At 42.2% G+C, this 21,361-nt stretch overlaps 2 protein-coding genes across 2 annotated transcripts in view; one reads left to right on the plus strand and one right to left on the minus strand.

Annotated features, from left to right (window-relative positions):
- Positions 1 to 14,173, plus strand: part of LOC113361057 (major latex protein 22-like) — a 23,968-nt gene extending 9,795 nt beyond the window's left edge. Inside the window, exon 3 of the mRNA XM_026604437.1 lies at positions 13,901 to 14,173. Within this exon, the coding sequence (XP_026460222.1) occupies positions 13,901 to 14,173 (273 nt within the window). The remainder of the gene's footprint in view (positions 1 to 13,900) is intronic.
- A 307-nt stretch (positions 14,174 to 14,480) lies between these two features.
- Positions 14,481 to 21,310, minus strand: LOC113359190. The gene is made up of 6 exons (XM_026602864.1): positions 21,221 to 21,310; positions 20,890 to 21,018; positions 20,655 to 20,717; positions 20,405 to 20,532; positions 20,172 to 20,297; positions 14,481 to 14,541 (listed from the first exon to the last, which is right to left on the minus strand). The coding sequence occupies exons 1-6, from the start codon at positions 21,308 to 21,310 to the stop codon at positions 14,481 to 14,483; spliced, it is 597 nt and encodes a 198-aa protein (XP_026458649.1).
- Between the last annotated feature and the right edge of the window lie 51 nt (positions 21,311 to 21,361).

Below are 21,361 nucleotides of genomic sequence, written 5' to 3' on the forward strand. Positions count from 1 at the left end.
AAAAAAAAAAAAAAAAAAAAAAAAAAAAAAAAGAAAGAAAAAGACGCTTGCAGCTTTGGAATACTTATGAGCCGTGTGATCACAAAACGTACCTTCTCTGAAACATAAATATACTAAAAATGAGACTTCTCAAAGCATCTCCAATATTTTCGGAAAATCAATATGTGGTGCTTCACTAATAGAACAACAACGGATCGCCTGTTACTAATTTCATAAACTTTTTATCTAAAATATTTTAATAATAACTAAATATCCCTTATTTAATTAGTATTTCCACCCCTAATATCCCTTATTTTCTTAGCATAAATTATCGAATGGGGATCAATACTTTTTTGAACGGGTTTTCGAAAGACTAGCCAAAATCCGGTCTGTTACGGCACGGATCATATCCTAGTATATGTGGGCACACGAACCACGCGCGTGTCCGAACGCTCACAATCAATCTTTAACACCTAGGGAGATTATGATGATGGTACCCTGGTGTTGATTCATTGGCTCAAAACCTTCGGGTTTATCATGGCCTCATCCAACCACTCCAGGCGTGGCGTTTGTACATGGGATATAAGTATTAAGGAAAACAAAACATATAAGCAAACACGTGCGGAGCTAAACGAATGTAAAGTGCTGAAATGTAAATAAGACCATGGTATACGTGGTTCCGCACTAAGGCCTACATCCACGGGACTTGTTGTTCTACTATGTTCTTCACGGTTACACGAATAGTTGAATGATTTTTGGGGTTTACATGTTTCTCTCCTCTCAGGGATTAACTTACCTTTGTTATTTCTCTCTCTCTCTCTCTCCTTCCCTTCCTCATGTTTTCGATCCCCCTTCCTCTTGGTGGAGATTGGGTATTTATAAGGTTAGAACGTGGGACCCATCTCTGAAGACCGTTGGAACCTTATCTTCTTGTGTCCCTGCGTCCATCGCGCGGAGGTCTGCGTTTCCCCCTTGATCCCGCAAAGGCATCCTCGCTCGTTCCACAGGTTGGTCGACACGTACACTGCTCGGAGTGTTTAATGTGGGTAGTTGAGGGGTCTGCTCGTGTCAGACAAGTGTCTTCTGCCCCTGTCAGTCCGTGTCAGCTAACTATCTCTCCACCGTTGATCTTGGCTTCTCTTTTGGGGATGAGATAAAGTAACTCCTCGGACTTTATTTGGTGTTTCGTGACCCATCATGTTTTGATGTTTTTTGCCTGCATGCTTTCCACGTACCTCTTTATATACACGTGTCTGATAGTGAGATATATGTGTACACAATTTGCCCCTTTTCTTCGGGCTTGAATGACTAATGGGTGCCTTGAAGAAAAACTATCGTCGCATATTCTTCTCACTCCTAATAACTTCTCCTAGATACTTGGGCACGTCTTTTATTCGTGCATTAACTGCTTATGTAACGGGCACGTCTTTTATTCGTGCATTAACTGCTTATGTAACGGGCACGTTTTCCCATTCCTCCCTTAATTTCCTTCTCTTTCTTTCGGGTATTTTAAGGATAGAAAGAAAATTTAATTTCATTCTTCCTAAACACTCTCTCAGTTTTCATTCTTCCTTTAAATTTTCTGTCTGTCTTCATTGAACCTGTGACCTTAAATTCTCTGTCAGTCTTCATTGCACTTGTGATTTTGAATTTTTTGTCAGTCTTCATTGCACCTGTGATCTTAAATTCTCTCCACCTTAGCATTAACCACGCCCGCTTCTCCTGTTTGTTTCTTCTACTGCTGTTTTTGCCGGTAAGTTTTCCTTTTCTTTATTTCCGCCGTTTTATGCTGTGTTGACTTGTGAATTTTCTGCTACTGTTGTTCCTTGTTTGTGATGAAGAACTTCTTCTGATGCTTGCATACTAGTTTTCCCCTGTTCTTCGTCTTAAATTAAGGAAGCCATTACTTCGAGGGTGAAATATTGAGCATGTATACTACTTTTAGGGTTGCTACGTTATCGTGGTTGTATTGCTATGGATGTGTTTTTTGATTTTGGTGATAACTTGTTCTTGATTTTATTCTTTCCGCAGCCATGTCTGACCGTCCGCGGCCTACTTATCAGACTCCTGATTCTGGGTTATCGAGATCTCCTCCGCGTCGAGATGCTCAAGATGATGTTCGTCGGAGTCGAGTTTCTTCTGGAGCGAAAGCCTCGTCCTCTAGGGAAGATATTCCCCCGATAAATCCGTCTGGTTCTCGAAGAGTCTTTGATCGCTCAGTGGCTTGTCTTCGTGATGATACTAGGAGTACGCAGGCTCCGCCCCGCGCTGTTGCTTTTGACATTCCTCCTCTACGTTCGTTAGTGCCCGAGCATCATCTACGGTCTTCTCCAACTTTTAAAGGGAAGAATACGAAGAGCGTAGCTCCTAGGGTTGAATCTTCAAAGAATCCCCCCGTGAAGAGAAAAGCTTCGGAAGCGTTCGTTAGTTCATCCGGCCCCGCCGAGGAGGATGAGGCTGCTCCCTTGATACGCAGTGTCTCTGTTAGCAGGAAAAAAGTAACCTTCAAGCATATCGATCTTGAAATATTCAAGGAAAAGCATGAGCTTCAAGCCTTCGGGGTTCGTTTCTATGCCCCTGAGGATGATATTACGTATGAGCTTATCTCCAAGTACGAATTCGATGAGTTTCATTTGTTAACGACGGTTGGGGCATTCGAGGCTGGTCTGATGCTGCCGTTGTACAAATCCGGTGATTCCTTCTACTACGACGTGCTCGCTAGTCGTGAGGGTTCTTCCACCAATACTCATAGCCGTTCCGTATCCCAACTATCGGGGAATTATCTCCGCGCCCTGAAGGAATGCTATCTGCGGAGTAAGGGGGAAACGTCGATGACTTGTTACGTTCCTAATCCCATGGAGAAGGAATGGTATACTCCTGAGAATTTCAATAACTCCTTTGAGGATTACGTCAATAGTAGGAATCGCAAGCCGTGGAGTGTCAGCCTTCGGAATCTCCCTGCTCCTCGAGGCGAGATTCGTCTGTTTAATGAGGTCAGCGATGCCAAGCTGAAGTATGTTCCTGGCACGGAGGCGTCCAGTCGTCGGAAACTCTTCCCCGCGCGAGAGAGGATCAAGCGCGATCATGATTACGAGTGGCACGCCACCGTTATCGAGATAGTTGGTCCGTGGGCTTACGGTTGGATTCCCGGTCCCCGCGGTTGGCGGCCTACCGAGAATAGTAAGCCGCGCGAATCTCCTCCTGTTCGCTATGGAGATTTCTGCCCCTGGCGTCTGAACTTCGCGGGCATGAATTTTCCTTATGCCCTGGACGTCATAGATGGAGACGAGGAGGATGGCTCCGGTGCTATACTCCCACCGAAGAATATCTCAGCTGCTCAGGTACGCAGATTCTAGCTGCGCTTCTTTTTTAGAACTTCCATCGGACGGGAAAAATAATTCTTTTTGTGGTGTTGGTTTCAGGTATTGAAGAAGAAAAAGATTAGGCCGAAGCAGTCTTCTACTACGGTGATGGGAGAGGTTGAGGCCCAAGAAGAGGTTACTAGTCCAGTGAACGAAGAGTTTGCTGAGGACGAGATTACAGATGGGGAGGAACGTACTGGTACCTCCCCTATCAATGTCGGAGAAGAGGTCTTCGCTGGTCACGCTGGTGATGAAGGAAGGAATAAAGTTGTGATGGCTGATGACGTTGTCATCGGGGATGTTTCCGTCCCTGCTGGTGATGTCGCGGATACCCTTCCCACTTCTCAAGAATTTTCTTTTGATCGGATGTATTCCACGGGGGAGTTCTTTGACGAAGCCCTCGATTTTCCCGAGGACTTCTCTTTACTTTCCCCCAATGATGATTGGGATGTTCTTGGTGGTGATGGTGATGGGGATGCTACTGTAGAAGATGTTGGTGCGGAGGAGCCTGCTGTGCATGTAGGCGCGGAGGAGCATGCTGAGGGGGTCGAGTCAGAGAAAGGAAAATCTGTCGTTGACGCGCCCGCCGATAGTCTTCCTCAGTCGCCGACTTCTGAGGGTGAGGACGCCATCATGGATTGGTTTAAGGAAAAGAATCTTTTGTTTGTCTCTCATCCCGCTCCTGTGGTCGCTGGGGAAAAGGAATCCACCGCGTATACCCGTCACATGATGGAGATGTCTTCAAAGGCGCAGGTGTCTGAAGCCTGGGGAAAAAGGTTGACTGTTCCCGAAGCTACCCTCGTGCCGGAGCCTCCTACTTCCGTTGCCGATATGATGGCTATCGCCGACGAGTATCAATATGGCTTTCCGCAGCAGCGTGTGCTTGAGGTAAATTTTCGTACACACTTCTACGTGACGATCAGACGCTTCGGTGAAATAATGTTTGTCATCTTGATGTGTAGATGATGAGGAGCGAGCATTGTAACCACGTGCTGTATCAGTTCTTCAAAGCGAAATCTCTGAAGCTCGAGGCTAAGCTTCGTCATCGAGAAAAGGAATTATCTGCGGCTGAAGTGGAAATTGAAGAGCTAAAGAAAAGCCTCAAGGAGAAAGAAAAGCTGGGTGAAGCAGAGGCTGATCTTCGGTCAGAACTTGTTGCAGTGCGCGCGGAGTTAGAGCAAACTCGTAGCCAAGTTTCCACTTTCACAGGTTTGGTTCTTTTCCCTCGTCGTATGTCGTCATTCTTTTATCTCTTAGTTGTTCTGTCTGAGTCTCCCCACCCTATCTCCAGTGGGTGGCGTCCCCGAGCTGATATGGCTTCGAAATGAAAGAGTTCGGCAAAAATCTCGTATTAGAGATTTGGTTGAGAAAATTAAGAGTGAAGCTAAGAAATGGGATGCTCGGGCTGAGGTATGGCGCACGCGGCATGCTCAGATGGTCGACATGCAAAATCTGTACAACCATGATCGTGCTTTATTTAATGGCACACTGCCGTGGACCCGTGATAGTCTGCGGGAAGCCCGTGAGCGTACTTCCTTGTTGGAATCTAGGATTCAGCGGTTGGAAGAAGAATTACAGACGGCTCGATCCATTCCTCTTTCAGGGGTCCAGGATAGTATGCTCTGTCTTGCCAGAGAAAGAGATGATGCTCGTGTTGAAGTCTACGCTCTCAGCAATGCTCTTTCCGCGTCTCGTTCCGACGTAGCTCGTCATGCTGAGTCTGAGAGGAATCTCGAAGTGTGCATGTACAGACTCAGCAAAGGGGTCTCAGAGATAAATAAAGAGGTCGACCACCTTCGTCATATGGACTCGATGAAGCAGGTAGAATTAGATGCCTGTCAATTTACTCTCACCAACCTTCAACTAGACTATAAGAAATTATCCGCGGAATATGATCATCTTGATGAAGCGCGAGATGCGGTTGTTAATGAGTATGAAGAGGCTTCGGCTTGTGTCGAAGGTATAATCCCATTTCATCGAGTGTGACCTTGTCTTTTTTCTACGCTAACTCCGTGGTGTTGTCTTTTTCAGAGCTCGAGGGACGCCTTCGCGTCACAAATGAAAAACTTGAAAAGGCTCAATCGTCCTTAGCGCAGCAGGAAGAACAGACCAATCACTTCAAGAATTTAGCAGCAATCCGCGAGGAGGCCGTTGGTGCTGCTTCTGGAGAAGTGAATCGGCTATCTTCGTTATTATCCCAAGCCCAACAGCGGACAACAGTTATTAAACACAAGGCTCGTTGTCAATTGGTTGAGGAGACGAACAAGATGCTGGAGAGGATAGAACTTGGCCTAAGGAATGAACATGGTCTCGTGAAGAACTATCCTCGTCGTCCCGTTCCTTCTGCCTTGCCCAGCTCCTCGGGCCCTTCTTCTGGTGGGAGTGTCTCGTCAAGTCTTCGGAATAATCCTGCCGATGGGGCCGCCACTTAGGTAGAGATCGCAGCGTTTTTTAGGATCCGCGGCATCATTATACTTTTTGTAATCATGTAACAAGGATATTTTTTGCTGATGATCCTGTAAAAGGAATATTTTTTGATTGTGTATCCTTGACTTTGGCCTTTCACTTCTTGTAATCACGCTTTATGAAATGAATCCTCTTCCTGGTATACCTACAATGTTGTTTTGTTTTTATTTTAAGTATTTGTGACAAATCAAAACAAAAGTTTTTAAGTGTTTTTGAGTGCGATACTGAAGGAAGGTACCTTCGTGATCGTCTTGAGACCTGTCACCCCGCTGGCGAATCCTGGGCCAGAGGATTCCCATACGGTGGGGGCCGGGGAAACGTTCTAGGATATAGGATTAAAATATTTACGCACCCATTCCGTCGACCCGTTGCCTTAAGATTGGTTGGGTATCTCTTTCTGCTGGGTGCCTTCCCCCTGGTCCTACACTTATGGACACTGATGGGGGAGCCCTGAGAGATTGTAGATTAACTAATTTCCCAAATATTGTAGGTAGATTCCACTGACTTGATAATTTGAAAGCTTGTTTGATTGATAAGTTGAGGTCTGCAATTCCTCTTTCAGAGATAGAAACATGTGGAGCGGTCAGGCTCCCTTCTTCTTCTGGTACACTCCAAGCAGATTCAAATCTGCATTGCTTCTATGGGAAGTATGGTTTGAGCCATTTAGCATTCCAAGGATGCCGGAGGACCTCTCCTTTTAGATTACGAAGGTAGTAGGAACCGTTACCCGCAATGTCGTGGATCATAAAAGGTCCTCCCCATGTAGGTGCTAACTTTCCCCATTTCTTTTCTTGCTGATACCGTGGGATTTTTCTCAACACATACTGTCCCTCTACAAAATTCCGTAGCTTTACCTTTTTGTTGTACTCCCTTGCTAGTCTTCGTTGATAATTTTCCATCTTTTGCAATGCTACTTCCCTTCTTCCTTCCAAGTCGTCCAACCTTTCTAACATCATATCTGTTGTGAGGTTTTTCTCCCAAGCTTCGGTCTTCGTGGTTGGCATGAGGATTTCCGTAGGTATGACTGCTTCAGCTCCATAAGTTAGAAGAAACGGGGATTCCCCGGTAGCGGATCTTCGTGTTGTCATGTATGCCCATAAGACATTGTGCAGTTGTTCGCACCATCTTCCCTTATGCTCGTCTAATTGTTTTTTGAGTATAAGGGCGAGGGTCTTGTTGGTAGCTTCCGCTTGTCCGTTGCTTTGAGGGTATAAGGGGGTGGACTTGTTCTTTCTTATTTTGAAGGTGTCGAAGAGCATGTCTATATTTTTTCCCTGTAATTGCTTACCGTTATCAGATACAATTTCCGCAGGTATACCAAATCTGCAAATGATGTTCTGGAATATGAAAGTGAACACATCCGCGTCTCTGATCCTGGCCAAGGCCTTAGCCTCTACCCATTTACTGAAGTAGTCTGTGGCTACTATCAGAAATCGTCTCTTCCCTGATCCTTCGATGAAAGGCCCGACGATGTCTACGCCCCATTTTGCAAATGGCCACGGGCTATCGACAGAGTTTAACCTTGTTGCCGGCGCGTGGATTTTTTTCGCGAAGCGCTGACATTCTTCACATCGTCGGGACATCCTCGCAGCATCTTGTATCATAGTCGGCCAGTAATATCCTTGCGTTTTTGCCTTGTCAGCCAGTGATCTCATGCCGCTATGATTCCCCGCGTCACCATAGTGGATATCATTTAGAATTCGATGCCCCTCTTTCCGGGACAAGCAGCGTAGTAATGGTCCAAGGAAGGATTTTCTATACAGGACCCCCTCCCGAAGATCATATCTTCCCACTTTGGAGAGCATCTTCCTAGCTAGTTTCCGATCCGCAGGTAAGCTTCCTTTTTCGAGAAAGGCCTGTATTGTCACCCTCCAGTCATCTTCGTTGCTGAAGTCTTCGTCTTGATTTGCTCTTTACAGGATGTCTTCTTCATCAAAGTCATTATGGATGTCTTCTCCTACCTGGTCTTCGATATTTTCTTCCATCACATCTTGATTGGTAGCGAAGGAGAATTGAGATGCAATCGAAGGCTCGTATACCCTCGCTATTTTAATACCTTCGGAATTTTTATCCCTCAGCATGGATCATATATATGCTAGGGCATCCGCGTGCCTGAGGTCTCTTCTGCATAAGTGCCGGAACTTAATGTTCGGGATTTGTGATGCCAATGTTTGGACCAAGGCCATGTAAGCTGAAAGAGTGTCATCGTACACATTATACTCGAGCCCAATTTGCCGTATGACAAGTTGCGAATCACTTGTCAGCCTTACATCGGTTACCCCCATCTCTATTATTATACGTAGGGCATGTACGACAGCTTCGTATTCAACAATGTTATTGGTATGCTCTTTGAATTCCAATCTAAGTGCCTGTATAATCCTTTCTCCAGTTGGGGTGATAATGACAATACCTATTCCTGCTCCTTCCTTATTTTTAGATCCGTCGACAAAGACTTCCCATTGTCTATGACTCGCAGGTTCGAGGATATCCATTGGATCCTTGATTTCTTCCTCGGCTTCTGGTATTCCCTTAATCTCTTCGTCGTTGTCTAGGGGGAGGTCTGCTAAGAAATCTGCCAGCACTTGGGACTTCTGAGAATGTTGAATTTCATGAATGATGTTGAATTGGTCCAGATGGGTGTTCCATTTGGCTATTCGGCCCACTTTTCCCGTGCTTTTGAGGACTGCTTCCAATGGTGCTTTGCATGGTACCCTGATAAGGTGAGTTAAGAAGTAGGTTCTCAGTTTTTGGGTAGCCCATACCAGTGCGAGGATGAGTTGTTCAATCTTAGTATAATTTCTTTCCGCGGAATTGAGTGTCTTGCTGACGTAATAGATAGGCTGTTCTACCTTTGTATTGGTCTTGACTAATACCGTGCTGACTGCGTCCTCTGTTGCTGCTATGTACAGTGCCAAAACTTCATCAGGGTCTGGTTTCTGCAGGATTGGGATTGAAGCTAGATGTTCTTTGATTTTTTGGAATGCTTCCTCGCATTCAGCGGTCCATTCGAACCTGCTCCCTTTTTTAAGAATATTGAAGAAATGTTTGCATTTGTCCGAGGATCGTGCAATAAATCTGCCCAACGCTGCTATGGACCCATTGAGCTTCTGCACTTCCTTCAGATTCTTTGGGGACGACATCTCTACTATGGCTTGAATCTTAGCTGGGTCTACCTCGATGCCCCTTTTCGTCACCAGATACCCGAGGAACTTCCCCGAGGTGACACCGAAAGTACATTTTTCCGGATTCACTTTCATGTGATGCTGTCTCATTGCTTCGAAGATATTCCTCAGGTCCTTGTGGTGATTTTACGCAGCTTGCTTTTGACGAGCATGTCGTCCACGTAGACTTCTAGGGTTCCTCCAATCCATGGCTTGAAGATAGCATCGACCATCCTCTGGTATGTTGCCCCTGCGTTTCGGAGCCCGAAAGGCATTCTGGTATAGCAATAAAGGCCATGTGGGGTATAGAACGCTGTGTGTGGCTGATCTTCTTCTGCCAGGGCTACTTGGTTGTAACCAGAATATCCGTCCATGAATGACATCTCTTCGTACCCTTCAACTGCTTCAACCAGTTGATCTATGCTCGGCAGGGGATAGCTGTCCTTTGGACATGCCTTGTTGAGATTAGTAAAGTCGATGCATATTCTAACCCCTCCATTTTTCTTAGGAACAATGACCATGTTGGAGATCCAGGTAGGGTATTTGGCTTCCTTGATAAATCCTGCATCTAGTAGCTTCCGAAGTTCTGTTTCTACCGCCTCATGATATTCTGGAGCCAGTTTTCGTATTTTCTGCCTGAACGGGGGTGTGCCCGGTTTGATGCGTAGTTCATGTTGGATTACTTTTGGGTCAATCCCCGGCATATCTCCTAGCTTCCAGGCGAACACATCCGCGTATTCCTCAAGTAATTTGGTTAAGGAATGTTCCCTTCCTTCGTCCATTACGGTCCCGATTTTGATCATCTTCGGGTTTTCTTCCGTTCCTATGTTGATTTCCTTTACGGGCTCCACTGGTGTGAACACAGGCTTCGGGTTTCCGAGGACTGGGACGTTCTTTAATTGCTATTTAGCGTGTTTCTGTTCTTCGCTGGTTGTTGAAGTACTTGTTTCTGTGCTTAGGACATTATCATCTTTCGTCAAGCCCTTCCCTGTAGTTTCCTTGAGGAACAGGTTTATGGCCTTCTCTTTCGCGGTTTCTTGATTTTTTACTCTTCGGATTTTTCGCTGCTCTTCTTGCTCGTTGTTGATATGATCCTGAGTGGCCTGGCACTCTCGCGTAGTGATCCGATCTCCCTTGATTTCCATTACTCCCTCAGGTGTTGGAAATCTGAGATATTGGTGGTATGTTGCCGCAACTCCTTTGAGCTTGTGAACCCATTGTCGTCCAATAATGGCGTTGTAGGGGGAAGGGGTGTCCACCACACTGAATCGGGTATCCAGTTTCATGGGCCCTGCGTTGACCTGTAACACGATGTCTCCCAAGGGCTTCGTGGCTGCTCCATTGAATCCGTAGATGGTGTGATAAGAGGTCATCAACTGTTCATCCTGGAGCTTCATCCGTTTGAATGCATCATAGAATAGGACATTTACAGAGCTTCCCACGTCTATGAGGATCTTTTTGAGGTTACATCCAGCTACTGGTAATGTTAGGACCAAGGGATCGTTATGGTCTTCCATATCTTCTTCGATATCCTCGGCATCGAAGATGATAGGAGATTCCATCTATTCTTCGTGTTCGTCCACCGCTATCCCATCGACCTTATATAACTCGCAGCGGTCTTCGAATTTCTTCCGTAACCTTTTTCCAATCTGCGCTGTGAGTGAGGGTCCTGTGGCTTCGGAACACGAGATGGTGTTGATTGTTCGGTTTTCTTCTGGAAGTTGGACTAGTTTGGTTCGTTTGGATCTGTCCTCGGTAACCTCCTTTCGTATGTATTGTTTGAGTTCTCCCGCATCAATTAATTTTTGGATCATTATTTTAAGGTTCTTGCATTTTTCGGTCTGGTGTCCGTTGAAACAGTGATACTCACAGTAATCTTTAGACTTATCGGATCTCGGGGGCTGCTTTCCCTTAGACCATGGCCACTCTAAGTTTTCCCTCCCTTTGATTTCTCGTAGGATACGAGCATAGCTAGCGTTGAGTTTCGTGTAAACCTGATCTTCGAATTTTCGGTCGCCTGTACTTCGTTCAACCCTCCGTTCCTTCCTATCTTCGTGAAGTCTCTCATCCGAGTAACCCCTTTTGGCCCCATTGGTTTGTTCCGCCGAATTGGTGCGGTGAGACCTCTGTGGATATGCCCTCGGGTTTTCCCGTTGAATTTCTTCAAGTCGAGCGTGTTTCTCGATAATTATTCGGAGATCTCCTTCTGTCTTGGGCACGCTCCCGTGAATTTCAACAAACAGGGGACTCATTCGGTCTAAGCCCCATTTGTAGCAGTTGATGCTTACTACTGGGTCCACGCTCCCTATGGCTTGGCAGATCTTATGCCATCTGTTTGTGTACTCCCTCGTGGTTTCCTTGTAGCCAATTGCTAGTGAAAAGAGCTTATCCATCCCGGTGTTTACAGTCTTGTTGTACATGTATGTTCTTAAGAATTTCTCTGCGAGTTGGTCATATGAGTGGATGGAGTTTGGTGGCAGATTATCAAACCATGATAACACCGATCCCTTCAAGCTTGACGGGAAGTATCTACAGAGTACGGCGTCGTTCTGACCCCATCTAGCTAAGACACAGTTGTAGTACCGAACATGTGCAGCAGGGTCGTTGGATCCATCATAGCATTCGAACGTCGGGACAGGGCATTTCAGTGGAATAGGCGTGTTGGCCAAGCGATGCGTTAGGGGCGTGGAGTTAGCTTCTCTCATGACCTCCTCTAACCTTCCCCCACCTTGTTTATTTTTTAATTGCCTGATCTCTGCCATCATCTCATCTCGTAGTTCCTCCATTGCGCATTGGTGCTCTAAATTCTTCAGCTCATCACCGTCTGACTCTCCATCGTCATAATCCGGGTCGGATACGCTACGTCTCCTTGTCACGTCTTCATTGGCCGCTAGGACGACTCTACAGTCTTGGTTTGGCTCTGGTGCTTTGGAGCTCGCTTCATCAAGTTGTTGGATGGTCTTCATGCTTAGAGCAATCCGCTCCTTTAAATCTTGATTTTCTATGGCCAACAGAGCTACAGCTTCTGCGTAAACCTGCTGGTTCTTCCTCAGTTCCTCTAGCTCTGCCATTAGTCGGTGTGATTGGTTGGACCCCTGATTGGGAGTCCCAGCGCGTGCCGCTACAGCCGTGGTGCCTCCCTCCTCCATGGTCTGTACTAAAGGTGGCAGGGGTTCAGCTTCGGTTGCTGGTGTTTCCAAATTGGAGTGAGTGCCCCTCTGCGGTGCCAGAACCGCCGGTATGGTTTGATTCTGATTATTTGTTAGTGGCATTCCAAAGGTTAGCAGGTGAGCGGGTTGGAATGTTCTGGATTCATCCACCCTTTCTCTTGGTTGATTAAGTTGACTCATGGCGAAGGTATTGCTAGCCTCCGCAGCCTTCGGAACTACCACAGCCTCCCCGTACTTTATCGTTGCTGCTCTGAGAGCCGCCGCTGCAACTGAATTAGCGTTCATGGGTGAAGTGATTTCTGCAGTATCTTGCCTTCGATTGGTCACTTTAGCTTTATCTCCTTTCTGCTTGCTTCGGGTAATGATCGGGGTTGTCCTGGGCGTTTCTTTTGACAAAGCTTCGGATTTTCCTGCTTCCTGCATCTTTTCCATCACGTGCCCTTTTGTTGATACTGAAATCTCGCGTAAACTTGCCCTCTTTACTCGCAACACGTTCTCTCTGCATAAGTTATTTCAAACAACAGAAACGGGAATATCCGCGTGAAGCGGGTTAGTTGGCGAAATACAATTTTTCAAGAGGGAGTTAATACCCGCAGGCTATAAACTACGGGTTAGAGTTTTATTAAAAGCGATCCTTAGTATAAAAACTACGAAAATTGTAAATCCGATGGATTAGAACAATAACCCGCTTAGAACAATAACTCTTATCGAAGACCAAAGGTGGGTTTTTGAACCTAATACAGTTGACGAATGATCTATACGGTTCGAGCTGATAAATTCAGAGCAATCATATGCCAAATTAAAATGAAATCACAGGACAAGATAAATCTTTTACCGGGACGAAGTCCCTGTTTCTAGCGCCAAATTGTGGGCACACGAACCACGCGCGTGTCCGAACGCTCACAATCAATCTTTAACATCTAGGGAGATTATGATGATGGTACCCTGGTGTTGATTCATTGGCTCAAAACCTTCGGGTTTATCATGGCCTCATCCAACCACTCCAGGCGTGGCGTTTGTGAATGGGATATAAGTATTAAGGAAAACAAAACATATAAGCAAACACGTGCGGAGCTAAACGAATGTAAAGTGCTGAAATGTAAATAAGACCATGGTTTACGTGGTTCGGCACTAAGGCCTACATCCACGGGACTTGTTGTTCTACTATGTTCTTCACGGTTACACGACTAGTTGAATGATTTTTGGGGTTTACATGTTTCTCTCCTCTCAGGGATTAACTTACCTTTGCTATTTCTCTCTCTCTCTCTCCTTCCCTTCCTCATGTTTTCGATCCCCCTTCCTCTTGGTGGAGATTGGGTATTTATAAGGTTAGAACGTGGGACCCATCTCTGAAGACCGTTGGAACCTTATCTTCTTGTGTCCCTGCGTCCATTGCGCGGAGGTCTGCGTTTCCCCCTTGATCCCGCAGAGGCATCCTCGCTCGTTCCACAGGTTGGTCGACACGTACACTGCTCGGAGTGTTTAATGTGGGTAGTTGAGGGGTCTGCTCGTGTCAGACAAGTGTCTTCTGGCCCTGTCAGTCCGTGTCAGCTAACTATCTCTCCACCGTTGATCTTGGCTTCTCTTTTGGGGATGAGATAAAGTAACTCCTCGGACTTTATTTGGTGTTTCGTGACCCATCATGTTTTGATGTTTTTGGCCTGCATGCTTTCCACGTACCTCTTTATATACACGTGTCTGATAGTGAGATATATGTGTACACAGTATATATATATTTACGTGTTAATTTGTGTATGCCGAGGGTCAATCCCTTACCGTCAAGGAGAAAACTACGTACGACGATGAAACAAGGAAAATTCATTACAGTGCGGTGGAAGGAGTACTGTTAGATGATTACAAGAAGTTCGATGCAACACTAACAGTTAATCCAAAGGATAATGGACATGGAAGCACCGTGAGTTGGGTAATAGATTATAAGAAGATTAATGAAGATTCTCTGGTTCCTTTTCCTTATCTGGCTCATTTCCATCATATCATCGAAGACTTGAACTCTCACCTCTGCGCTTCTGAGTGAATTATCAACGGACCTACATATGTGATAATTAATAACACTAGCTATGGTGCATGAATATCACTAGACCCATATTCGACCTTATAAACGTGTGATGTACTTGCAAGTATGTGTGGTTTGTTTCATTTATTTTTGTTATCGTCTACTTTCTGGAACTTCTTATTAGTAATCATGGAATAAAAATTTGTCCAATAACCCGCAAAAACTGTTATCTAAAGTTACATTATCGCCTGTCACCAATAAATCAGCCGGCTAAAACTAATAATCAATTTGATCTAAGATAACTTAATTATTCGCTTAATGATGATTATTATTTAATGAGTTGTCGGAGTTCTCCGGTATGTAAGGCAAATTTCCGGTGCTTTGACAAGTGTTGGAAAACGATTAATAAAAATAATAATTTTTTAAAGTTTTTAATAAAAAATTATAAAATTTATTGTTTTCTTTTGTGAATGAAACTTTTTAGTCACACATCGTGGAGTTTCCAATTTTTATTAGTTTTAAGAAACTATATAAACTTTTTAGTCCCACATTGGGAGTTTTTCTTCTTAAGTTGTATTTGTCAATTATATAAACAAATTTACTATTTTTGTAAAATCTATGGGAAAGGGGTTGCTCTATATTTAGAGGGACCCCCAAGGGAAAAAAATATTTTATATTGTTTTTCTCGAGCATTCGAAATTTTCCTTTATGGTTTTTTCGGAGTTGTCAAGCTCAAGTTGAGCATCTACTACAAATGCTAGTAGTAGGTGTATTAGGGTGTTTTATCCTGGAGATATCCGTCCTGTGAGGGCTATAGCATGGCAACGTGTTGAACACGTGACTCACTCTGTTTTTCCAAAGTTTTGCCTTGTTGCTGTTGCGGAGATATGGGGAGCTCATTCGTTTCATTAAATCGATCACTTCCATTATAAAGGAGTTAAGTATCAATAACTTTTGCTTATTTGATTTTTCCTTGTTTTTGATTATTGCACTCAACAATCTTAAGACATTAGAATTTGTAATAATCGAAAATGGTTGGTTGGTTTATGAATCATGGATGTTAATTGTGGAGTGAAAAACAAAAACGAATTTTTGGTAAGCTGTAGAGTTTCGAGTTTATCTCTTAACCTAGAAGGAATTTCGATGAACCCTTTTGATACAACGTAGTAAACATCCTGATAATTACCCACGTAAAATTTCAGAATTTTTGGAGTTGTAAAAGTATTTTTTTGATATTTTACAAAACAGAAAAACGTCCTGAAAAATTCTGACGGGCAGAATTTTGTTGTTAACTAAAGTAGTTTTTATGAGGTGATTGGGAAATTACCGTATCTGTGGTCATAGTATAAACGAAGTTTGTGACATGAAATTGAAAAGGAACATGGATACCAGGCGCATGTGGATGAACACAAGTCTTCCAAAGCTGACAAAGGAGAGAACATCAAACACAACTCTAAGCATAGTCTTCATAAGAAAAGTATGTTTCGTAAAACTGAATCCGGCATTACTTTAATTAAGGGTAATTGTTATGTTTGTAAAATTCCTTTCCATACGGAATTAAAGTGTAGAAAACATAAAACCTTAATAAGTAGAAAGTTAATGCTAATTTAGTTGAAACAAATTAGAACGAGTTCATTGACATGGTGTCGGAAGTTATTTTAATAACCAATGTGAGAGACTGGTGGGTGGACTCTGGAGCCACTAAGTATGTTTGTTGAAACAGAGACCTGTTCACCTCTTATCAGAGGATAAGGGATGTCGAGAAACTCTATATGAGTAACTCATCTGTGACAGAGGTTGCATAAAAGGGAAAGGTCGAGCATAAGCTCATATCTGTAATATTCTCACACTGAATGAAGTTTTCATGTTCCGAGCATATGAAAGAATCTTGTATCTTGTTCTCTTGAAGATGGTAAAAGATTGAAGATCTTAATTAAATGTGGAAAACTTGTTATAACTAAGGGTATTGATTTTTTTGGAAACAATTATAGGACTTAGGGTCTATATAAGTTTAAAGGAAAATTTGATGAAGTGAACATAATTGATTCTTGTGCTTTCTTTTGTGTGTCTTTGAATGTTTTGCATGGTAGACTTGGAACCGTAAAATTATAAGTCAATGCATAAACTGCCTAGCATAGGCTTCATACCCAATTTTAGTTTGGATCTTGAACACAAAAGTGAAATGAATACGCTATAAAATCTTTTAGCACAAATTTTCATAGTAATTCTAATCCCTTAGAATTAATTCAGTTAGGCCTAGTTGACATGAATTCAACCCAAAACCACTATGGTAAAAGATGGTTTATAACTTCTGTAGATGGTTGTATGAGGTACTATCTTGTATAGTTGCTTAGGGATAAGGATGATGCCTTAGAAGCCTTAAGATGTATAAACTTGAAGTTGAAAACCAATTAGAATCCTTGAACATAATAATTGTATCCTTAAGAAGAAAATAATTGCCATGTTGATTAGTTCAGGATTACCTGCGGTCTTGTAGGAGGAGGAAGTCCTTTTAACTAGTATATCCTGAATATAGTACCCTTAAGGATCAGATGAAACTCCATATGATTTATGGAAAGGTAGATGACCTTCTTATGAATATGTCAAAGTGTGGGGGTGTTTGACTAAGATTTTCATTCCTCTTCCTAAAAGAACTAGATAAAAACCAAAAATGTTGATTGTGTCTTCATATAAGGTATGCTGAGTATACTTTTACATATAGATTTTTGGTTGTGTGTTCTGATTTTTCATGCTTTGGTGTGATTTTTCTGACTTTGTTGTGAATACTATTACATAATCTAGGGATGCTGAGTTCTTTGAACATGTTTATTCTTAAACTTGTACCTTATTAGAGATGTGTTGTTGATCCCCTAGATTTATTTTCAAATAGTCAGAACTTATCTTAAAGCAAGATGAAGTTAAGGTTGAGACTAAGAGAAGTAAAACAATTAAACTTGAGACTTCTTATGAAGCCGACTTCATAACATGCCTAGCTTAGTCTATGCCCTGGGCTTGTAAAGAAGCCTTGATATCTACTGAAACCCCATTCTGGTAAGAAGCTTCATTTAGTGAAATGAACTCAGTCCGTCGGAACCTGACTTGGGAGGTTTATAGTTTACCTCCAGAGAGTAAGACCATGAGATGTAAATGAGTCTTTAAGAGGAAACATTAGGCATATGGAACTGTAGAAAAATATTAGGCTAAGTTAGTAGCTAAAGGCTATAAACTTAAAGAAGGTGTATATTTCCTTGATTCTTATTCACATGTGACGAGATTTACTTCCGTTGAGATGCTAATTGTTATTGATGTCATAAACAAATTAGAGATACATCAGATGGATGTTAAGACAACTTTTCTAAAATCGTGAATTAGATAAAGAAATTTACATAGACCAACCTGATGACTTTATAGTGAAAGGTTATGATAACAAAGTTTGTAAGTTGAACAAATTTTTTTATGGTTTATAAAATAAGCACGTAAACAGTGACATGGAAAATTTGATCATGTGATAATGTGTAGTGGATTTAAGTTAATGAATCTGACAAGTATATTTACAAGTAACTTGTTAAGGATGCCTGTGTGATTGTATGCTTGTATGTTGATGATATGCTTATACTTGATACAAACATAGATGTGATTAATTCCACTGAAAACATGCGCTGAATGAGAATGTTGACTTGAAAGACTTAGGCCCTGTTGATGTAATCTTAGGGATGAGGATTAGAAAATAATCTAACATATGTAGTCTTAGTCATTCTCATTATTTTGAATTTGTGCTTAAGAGATACAATCAGTGTCATTGTAAGCCTGCTTGTACTCCGTACGATTATTCTTGTAGACTCAAGAAAAAAGGGTAATGGAGTATCTTAACTTGAATACTCAAGAGTTATAGGATGTCTTATGAATTTAATGAACTGTAAGAGTCCAGACATTGCCTATATTGTGAGTAAGTTAAGTATATATAATTGTAGTCCAGAGCAATAGCATTCAGATGCACTGAGTAGAGTATTATGGTACCTAAAATACTCTATTACCTTTTATTTGATTTATCAAAGGTATCTTGCTGTCCTTGAGGGACTTTGTGATGTAAACTGGATAGTTGACTCAGAGGAGTCTAAGTCTACGAGTGGATATGTTTCACTCTAGCATCAGGGTTTGTTTTTGGAAGATTTACAAACAAATATATATTGCTCAACTCATTATGGAATTCGAGAGTATTGAGTTAGATAAAGCACGAGAGGGGGTCGAGTGCCTAAGATGCTTTTTAGAAGACATTCCTCTCTGGCATAGGCCTGTGCCAGCTATATCTATACATTGTGTTAGCCAAGCTATAATAGCTAAAGATGAAAATAACTAATCTCAATCGGCGTATTTCCATTGATTGGATAAAGTCCAAGGAGAATATCGCGCAATCTTTGACGAAAGGTTTATCCCAAGAGATAGTTAGAAATGCATCGAGGGGGAAGGGGCTTAAGCTCATAAAATTAAACTTGCCATGAAGGATACTCAACCTTGCTGACTGGAGATCCCAAGATCAAGGTTTCGAATGAGACAACTAATTTGTGGTGGGTAAAGGTAAACACTATCAGAGAATTTTATTCTCTGTCCCTTCCCTATGGTGTAGACATGATAGTGTGACTGCATGTGAATGATGACTTTTAAGAAGTCTTAATGAGTTCTATAGTTTCAATTTAAGATTGAAGTGGGGTGTAGCAGTAACACTCTTTATGGAAACTCACCTATCTGAATGAGGAAGTGGGCCGCTTCCTATGAGAATATGAGCTTTGATTCTCTAGAGCATTCTGAGAAACAGGATATGTCCAGGGCCAAATTGGACAAAACGGCACGAGCTTGGCAGCAATCTTGGAGATATCACCCGTGATTGTTATCGCGAATTACATCAAATGCTAGCAGTTCAAGACATAGTTCACTGTCTTAGCAAGTAATTCCGGTAATATCTCACTAAGCAAAGGTTCAAGACCTCATGGACACCTCTGCCTAAAATGGTATTTCCTGCGTTTTTTATGTGATTTTCATTTTGATGGTTTTGGTATTACTGGAACTTAGGACCTAAAGGTCACTAAGGGTTCACTAGTTCATGCTTTTTCACTTTGGTGAAAGATACCTATAGTCTCACCATGTGAGAACTAAAGATGAAAGCTCTCAATACTATTATGATTTATGCAATCCATAGTATGACCCTGAGTTCAACACACTTTTGTGTGAGGGAGAGGACGTAGAAATGACTAGTATGATTTCAACACTTGCACGATCTGTCTGTTTGCATCGTGAGGTTGAGATGTTGATTTACCAAGATCTATCTGTGTTTTCATGTTTTATTGAGTTTTCTTTCATGTGGGGATTGTTGGAAAACGATTAATAAAAAAAATATTTTTTTAAAGTTTTAATAAAAAATTATAATTTATTGTTTTCTTTTGTGAATGAAACTTTTTAGTCCCACATTGTGGAGTTTCCAATTTTTAGTAGTTTTAGGAAACTATATAAACTTTTTAGTCCCACATTGGGGAGTTTTTCTTCTTAAGTTGTATTTCACAATTATATAAACAAATTCACTACTTTTGTAAAATCTATGGGAAAGGGGTTGCTTTATGTTTAGAGGGACCCCCAAGGGAAAAAAATATTTTATATTGTTTTTCTCAAGCGTTCGAGATTTTCCTTTATGGTTTTTTCGGAGTTGCCAAGCTCAAGTTGAGCATCTACTACATATGCTAGTAGTAGGTGTAGTAGGTGTATTAGGGTGTTTTATCCTGGAGATATCCGTCCTGTGAGGCCTATATCATCACTCTTGAGTGTAGCCGGGCGCTAATGTCTTAAGGGCAACGTGTTGAACACGTGACTCACTCTGTTTTTCCAAAGTTTTGCCTTGTTGTTGTTACGGAGATATGAGGAGCTCATTCGTTTCATCAAATCGATCACTTCCATTATAAAGGAGCTAAGTATCAATAATTTTTGCTTATTTGATTTTTCCTTGTTTTTGATTATTGCACCCAACAACGAGATGGAAGCTACTTTAACCGCATCCGCTCTAGTCTTGAAATCCTCACCGGGTGCTTTGTCAGTTGCACTGATTATTGTTTGCAGAACTTGCAGTGGATCTCCATGACTGACAATCAATACCGCACACCTGCAACCAATATCCATACGTTTAAAATAGCTTTTTATCAAACAACAACGATGAGCATGAATGTACATCTGATTATCATTCTCTTGGTAATAAAAACTTGTTGTTACCCTTGAAAATCTTTCTCGATGGTTTCTACAGCAGTAGCAAATCTTGAAGCAACGTCTGCCACACTTTCTCCACCTTCTTCAGGCTTCATCAACCGGCCCTTCTCATCATGGTCCCATATCTCCGAGTACTATTTAATGCAAAATCACACTTGTTCACCAAATTCTTGCAGCAAAGACTTGTAGACAATAACCTCCACACAATTAATCAGATTGAACTTAAAATAAAGCAAGGGTTTACTACTTTACTTACTCTTTCATGTGATTGAAGTTCAAATGAAGGTCCAAAGAAACGCTCCCGAAGTTCTTTCATCACCTATCAATGACATTTGCATCATACTCAAACAAGAAGATAGGGGAAGTATATGATAAAGTATCAAATCAGAATATATGAAATGCTCACTAGTTAGTTCCTCACTACAAAAAGGATTTAACCGACTCAACAGTAAGGTTTAGCCTTCTGAGGAGTAAATGTAATAATTGTTTACCTTACACTGAGGACCTTCGAGCGAAATGTTGAGAGCAGAAGCAGCTACTTGAGCGGTGTGTCTTGTTCTTGAAAATGGAGAGTAACAAATCCTAACATTTTCCATTGGTATATTGTTTTCCTTTAATACCTGCGGGCATGCACGCAGTTGTAAAAGTAATAGATCCACCCAAAAATTTTCCGAAAGAACCCCATTTTCCTGTTCGATGAAGTTCTTTTAGTGAGAAACTAAACCAATAGTATTAAAATTTAAGGTTTACATTAGAGATCAGGAAAATCGAGTACAAAGTTCATACATGAACAAAACTGCATGGGGAGAAAAGAAAACAAACCAAAGAGAAAACAACAGATCCAATTCCATCATCCTTGGGGAACCTGAAGCAGCTCGGCCTGTCATCAATCAATGCTGCTGTGGCGACCATGTGACTTCATCTGATGGAGCCATTACCACCATATTTGGCAAACAAGCCATG

The sequence above is a fragment of the Papaver somniferum genome, chromosome 3, assembly GCF_003573695.1.
Source record: "Papaver somniferum cultivar HN1 chromosome 3, ASM357369v1, whole genome shotgun sequence".
Lineage (NCBI taxonomy): Eukaryota > Viridiplantae > Streptophyta > Magnoliopsida > Ranunculales > Papaveraceae > Papaver > Papaver somniferum.

Excerpts from the sequence above, each read along its gene's own strand:
- LOC113359190 (XM_026602864.1), bottom strand. The coding sequence starts at position 21,310 with ATGGTCGCCACAGCAGCATTGATTGATGACAGGCCGAGCTGCTTCAGG. Across the intron at positions 20,718-20,889 it reads TCGAAGGTCCTCAGTGTAAG|GTGATGAAAGAACTTCGGGA; the intron begins GTAAACAATTAT and ends TGTCATTGATAG. Across the intron at positions 14,542-20,171 it reads GCGGTTAAAGTAGCTTCCAT|CTTGTCAAAGCACCGGAAAT; the intron begins CTCGTTGTTGGG and ends CGTTTTCCAACA.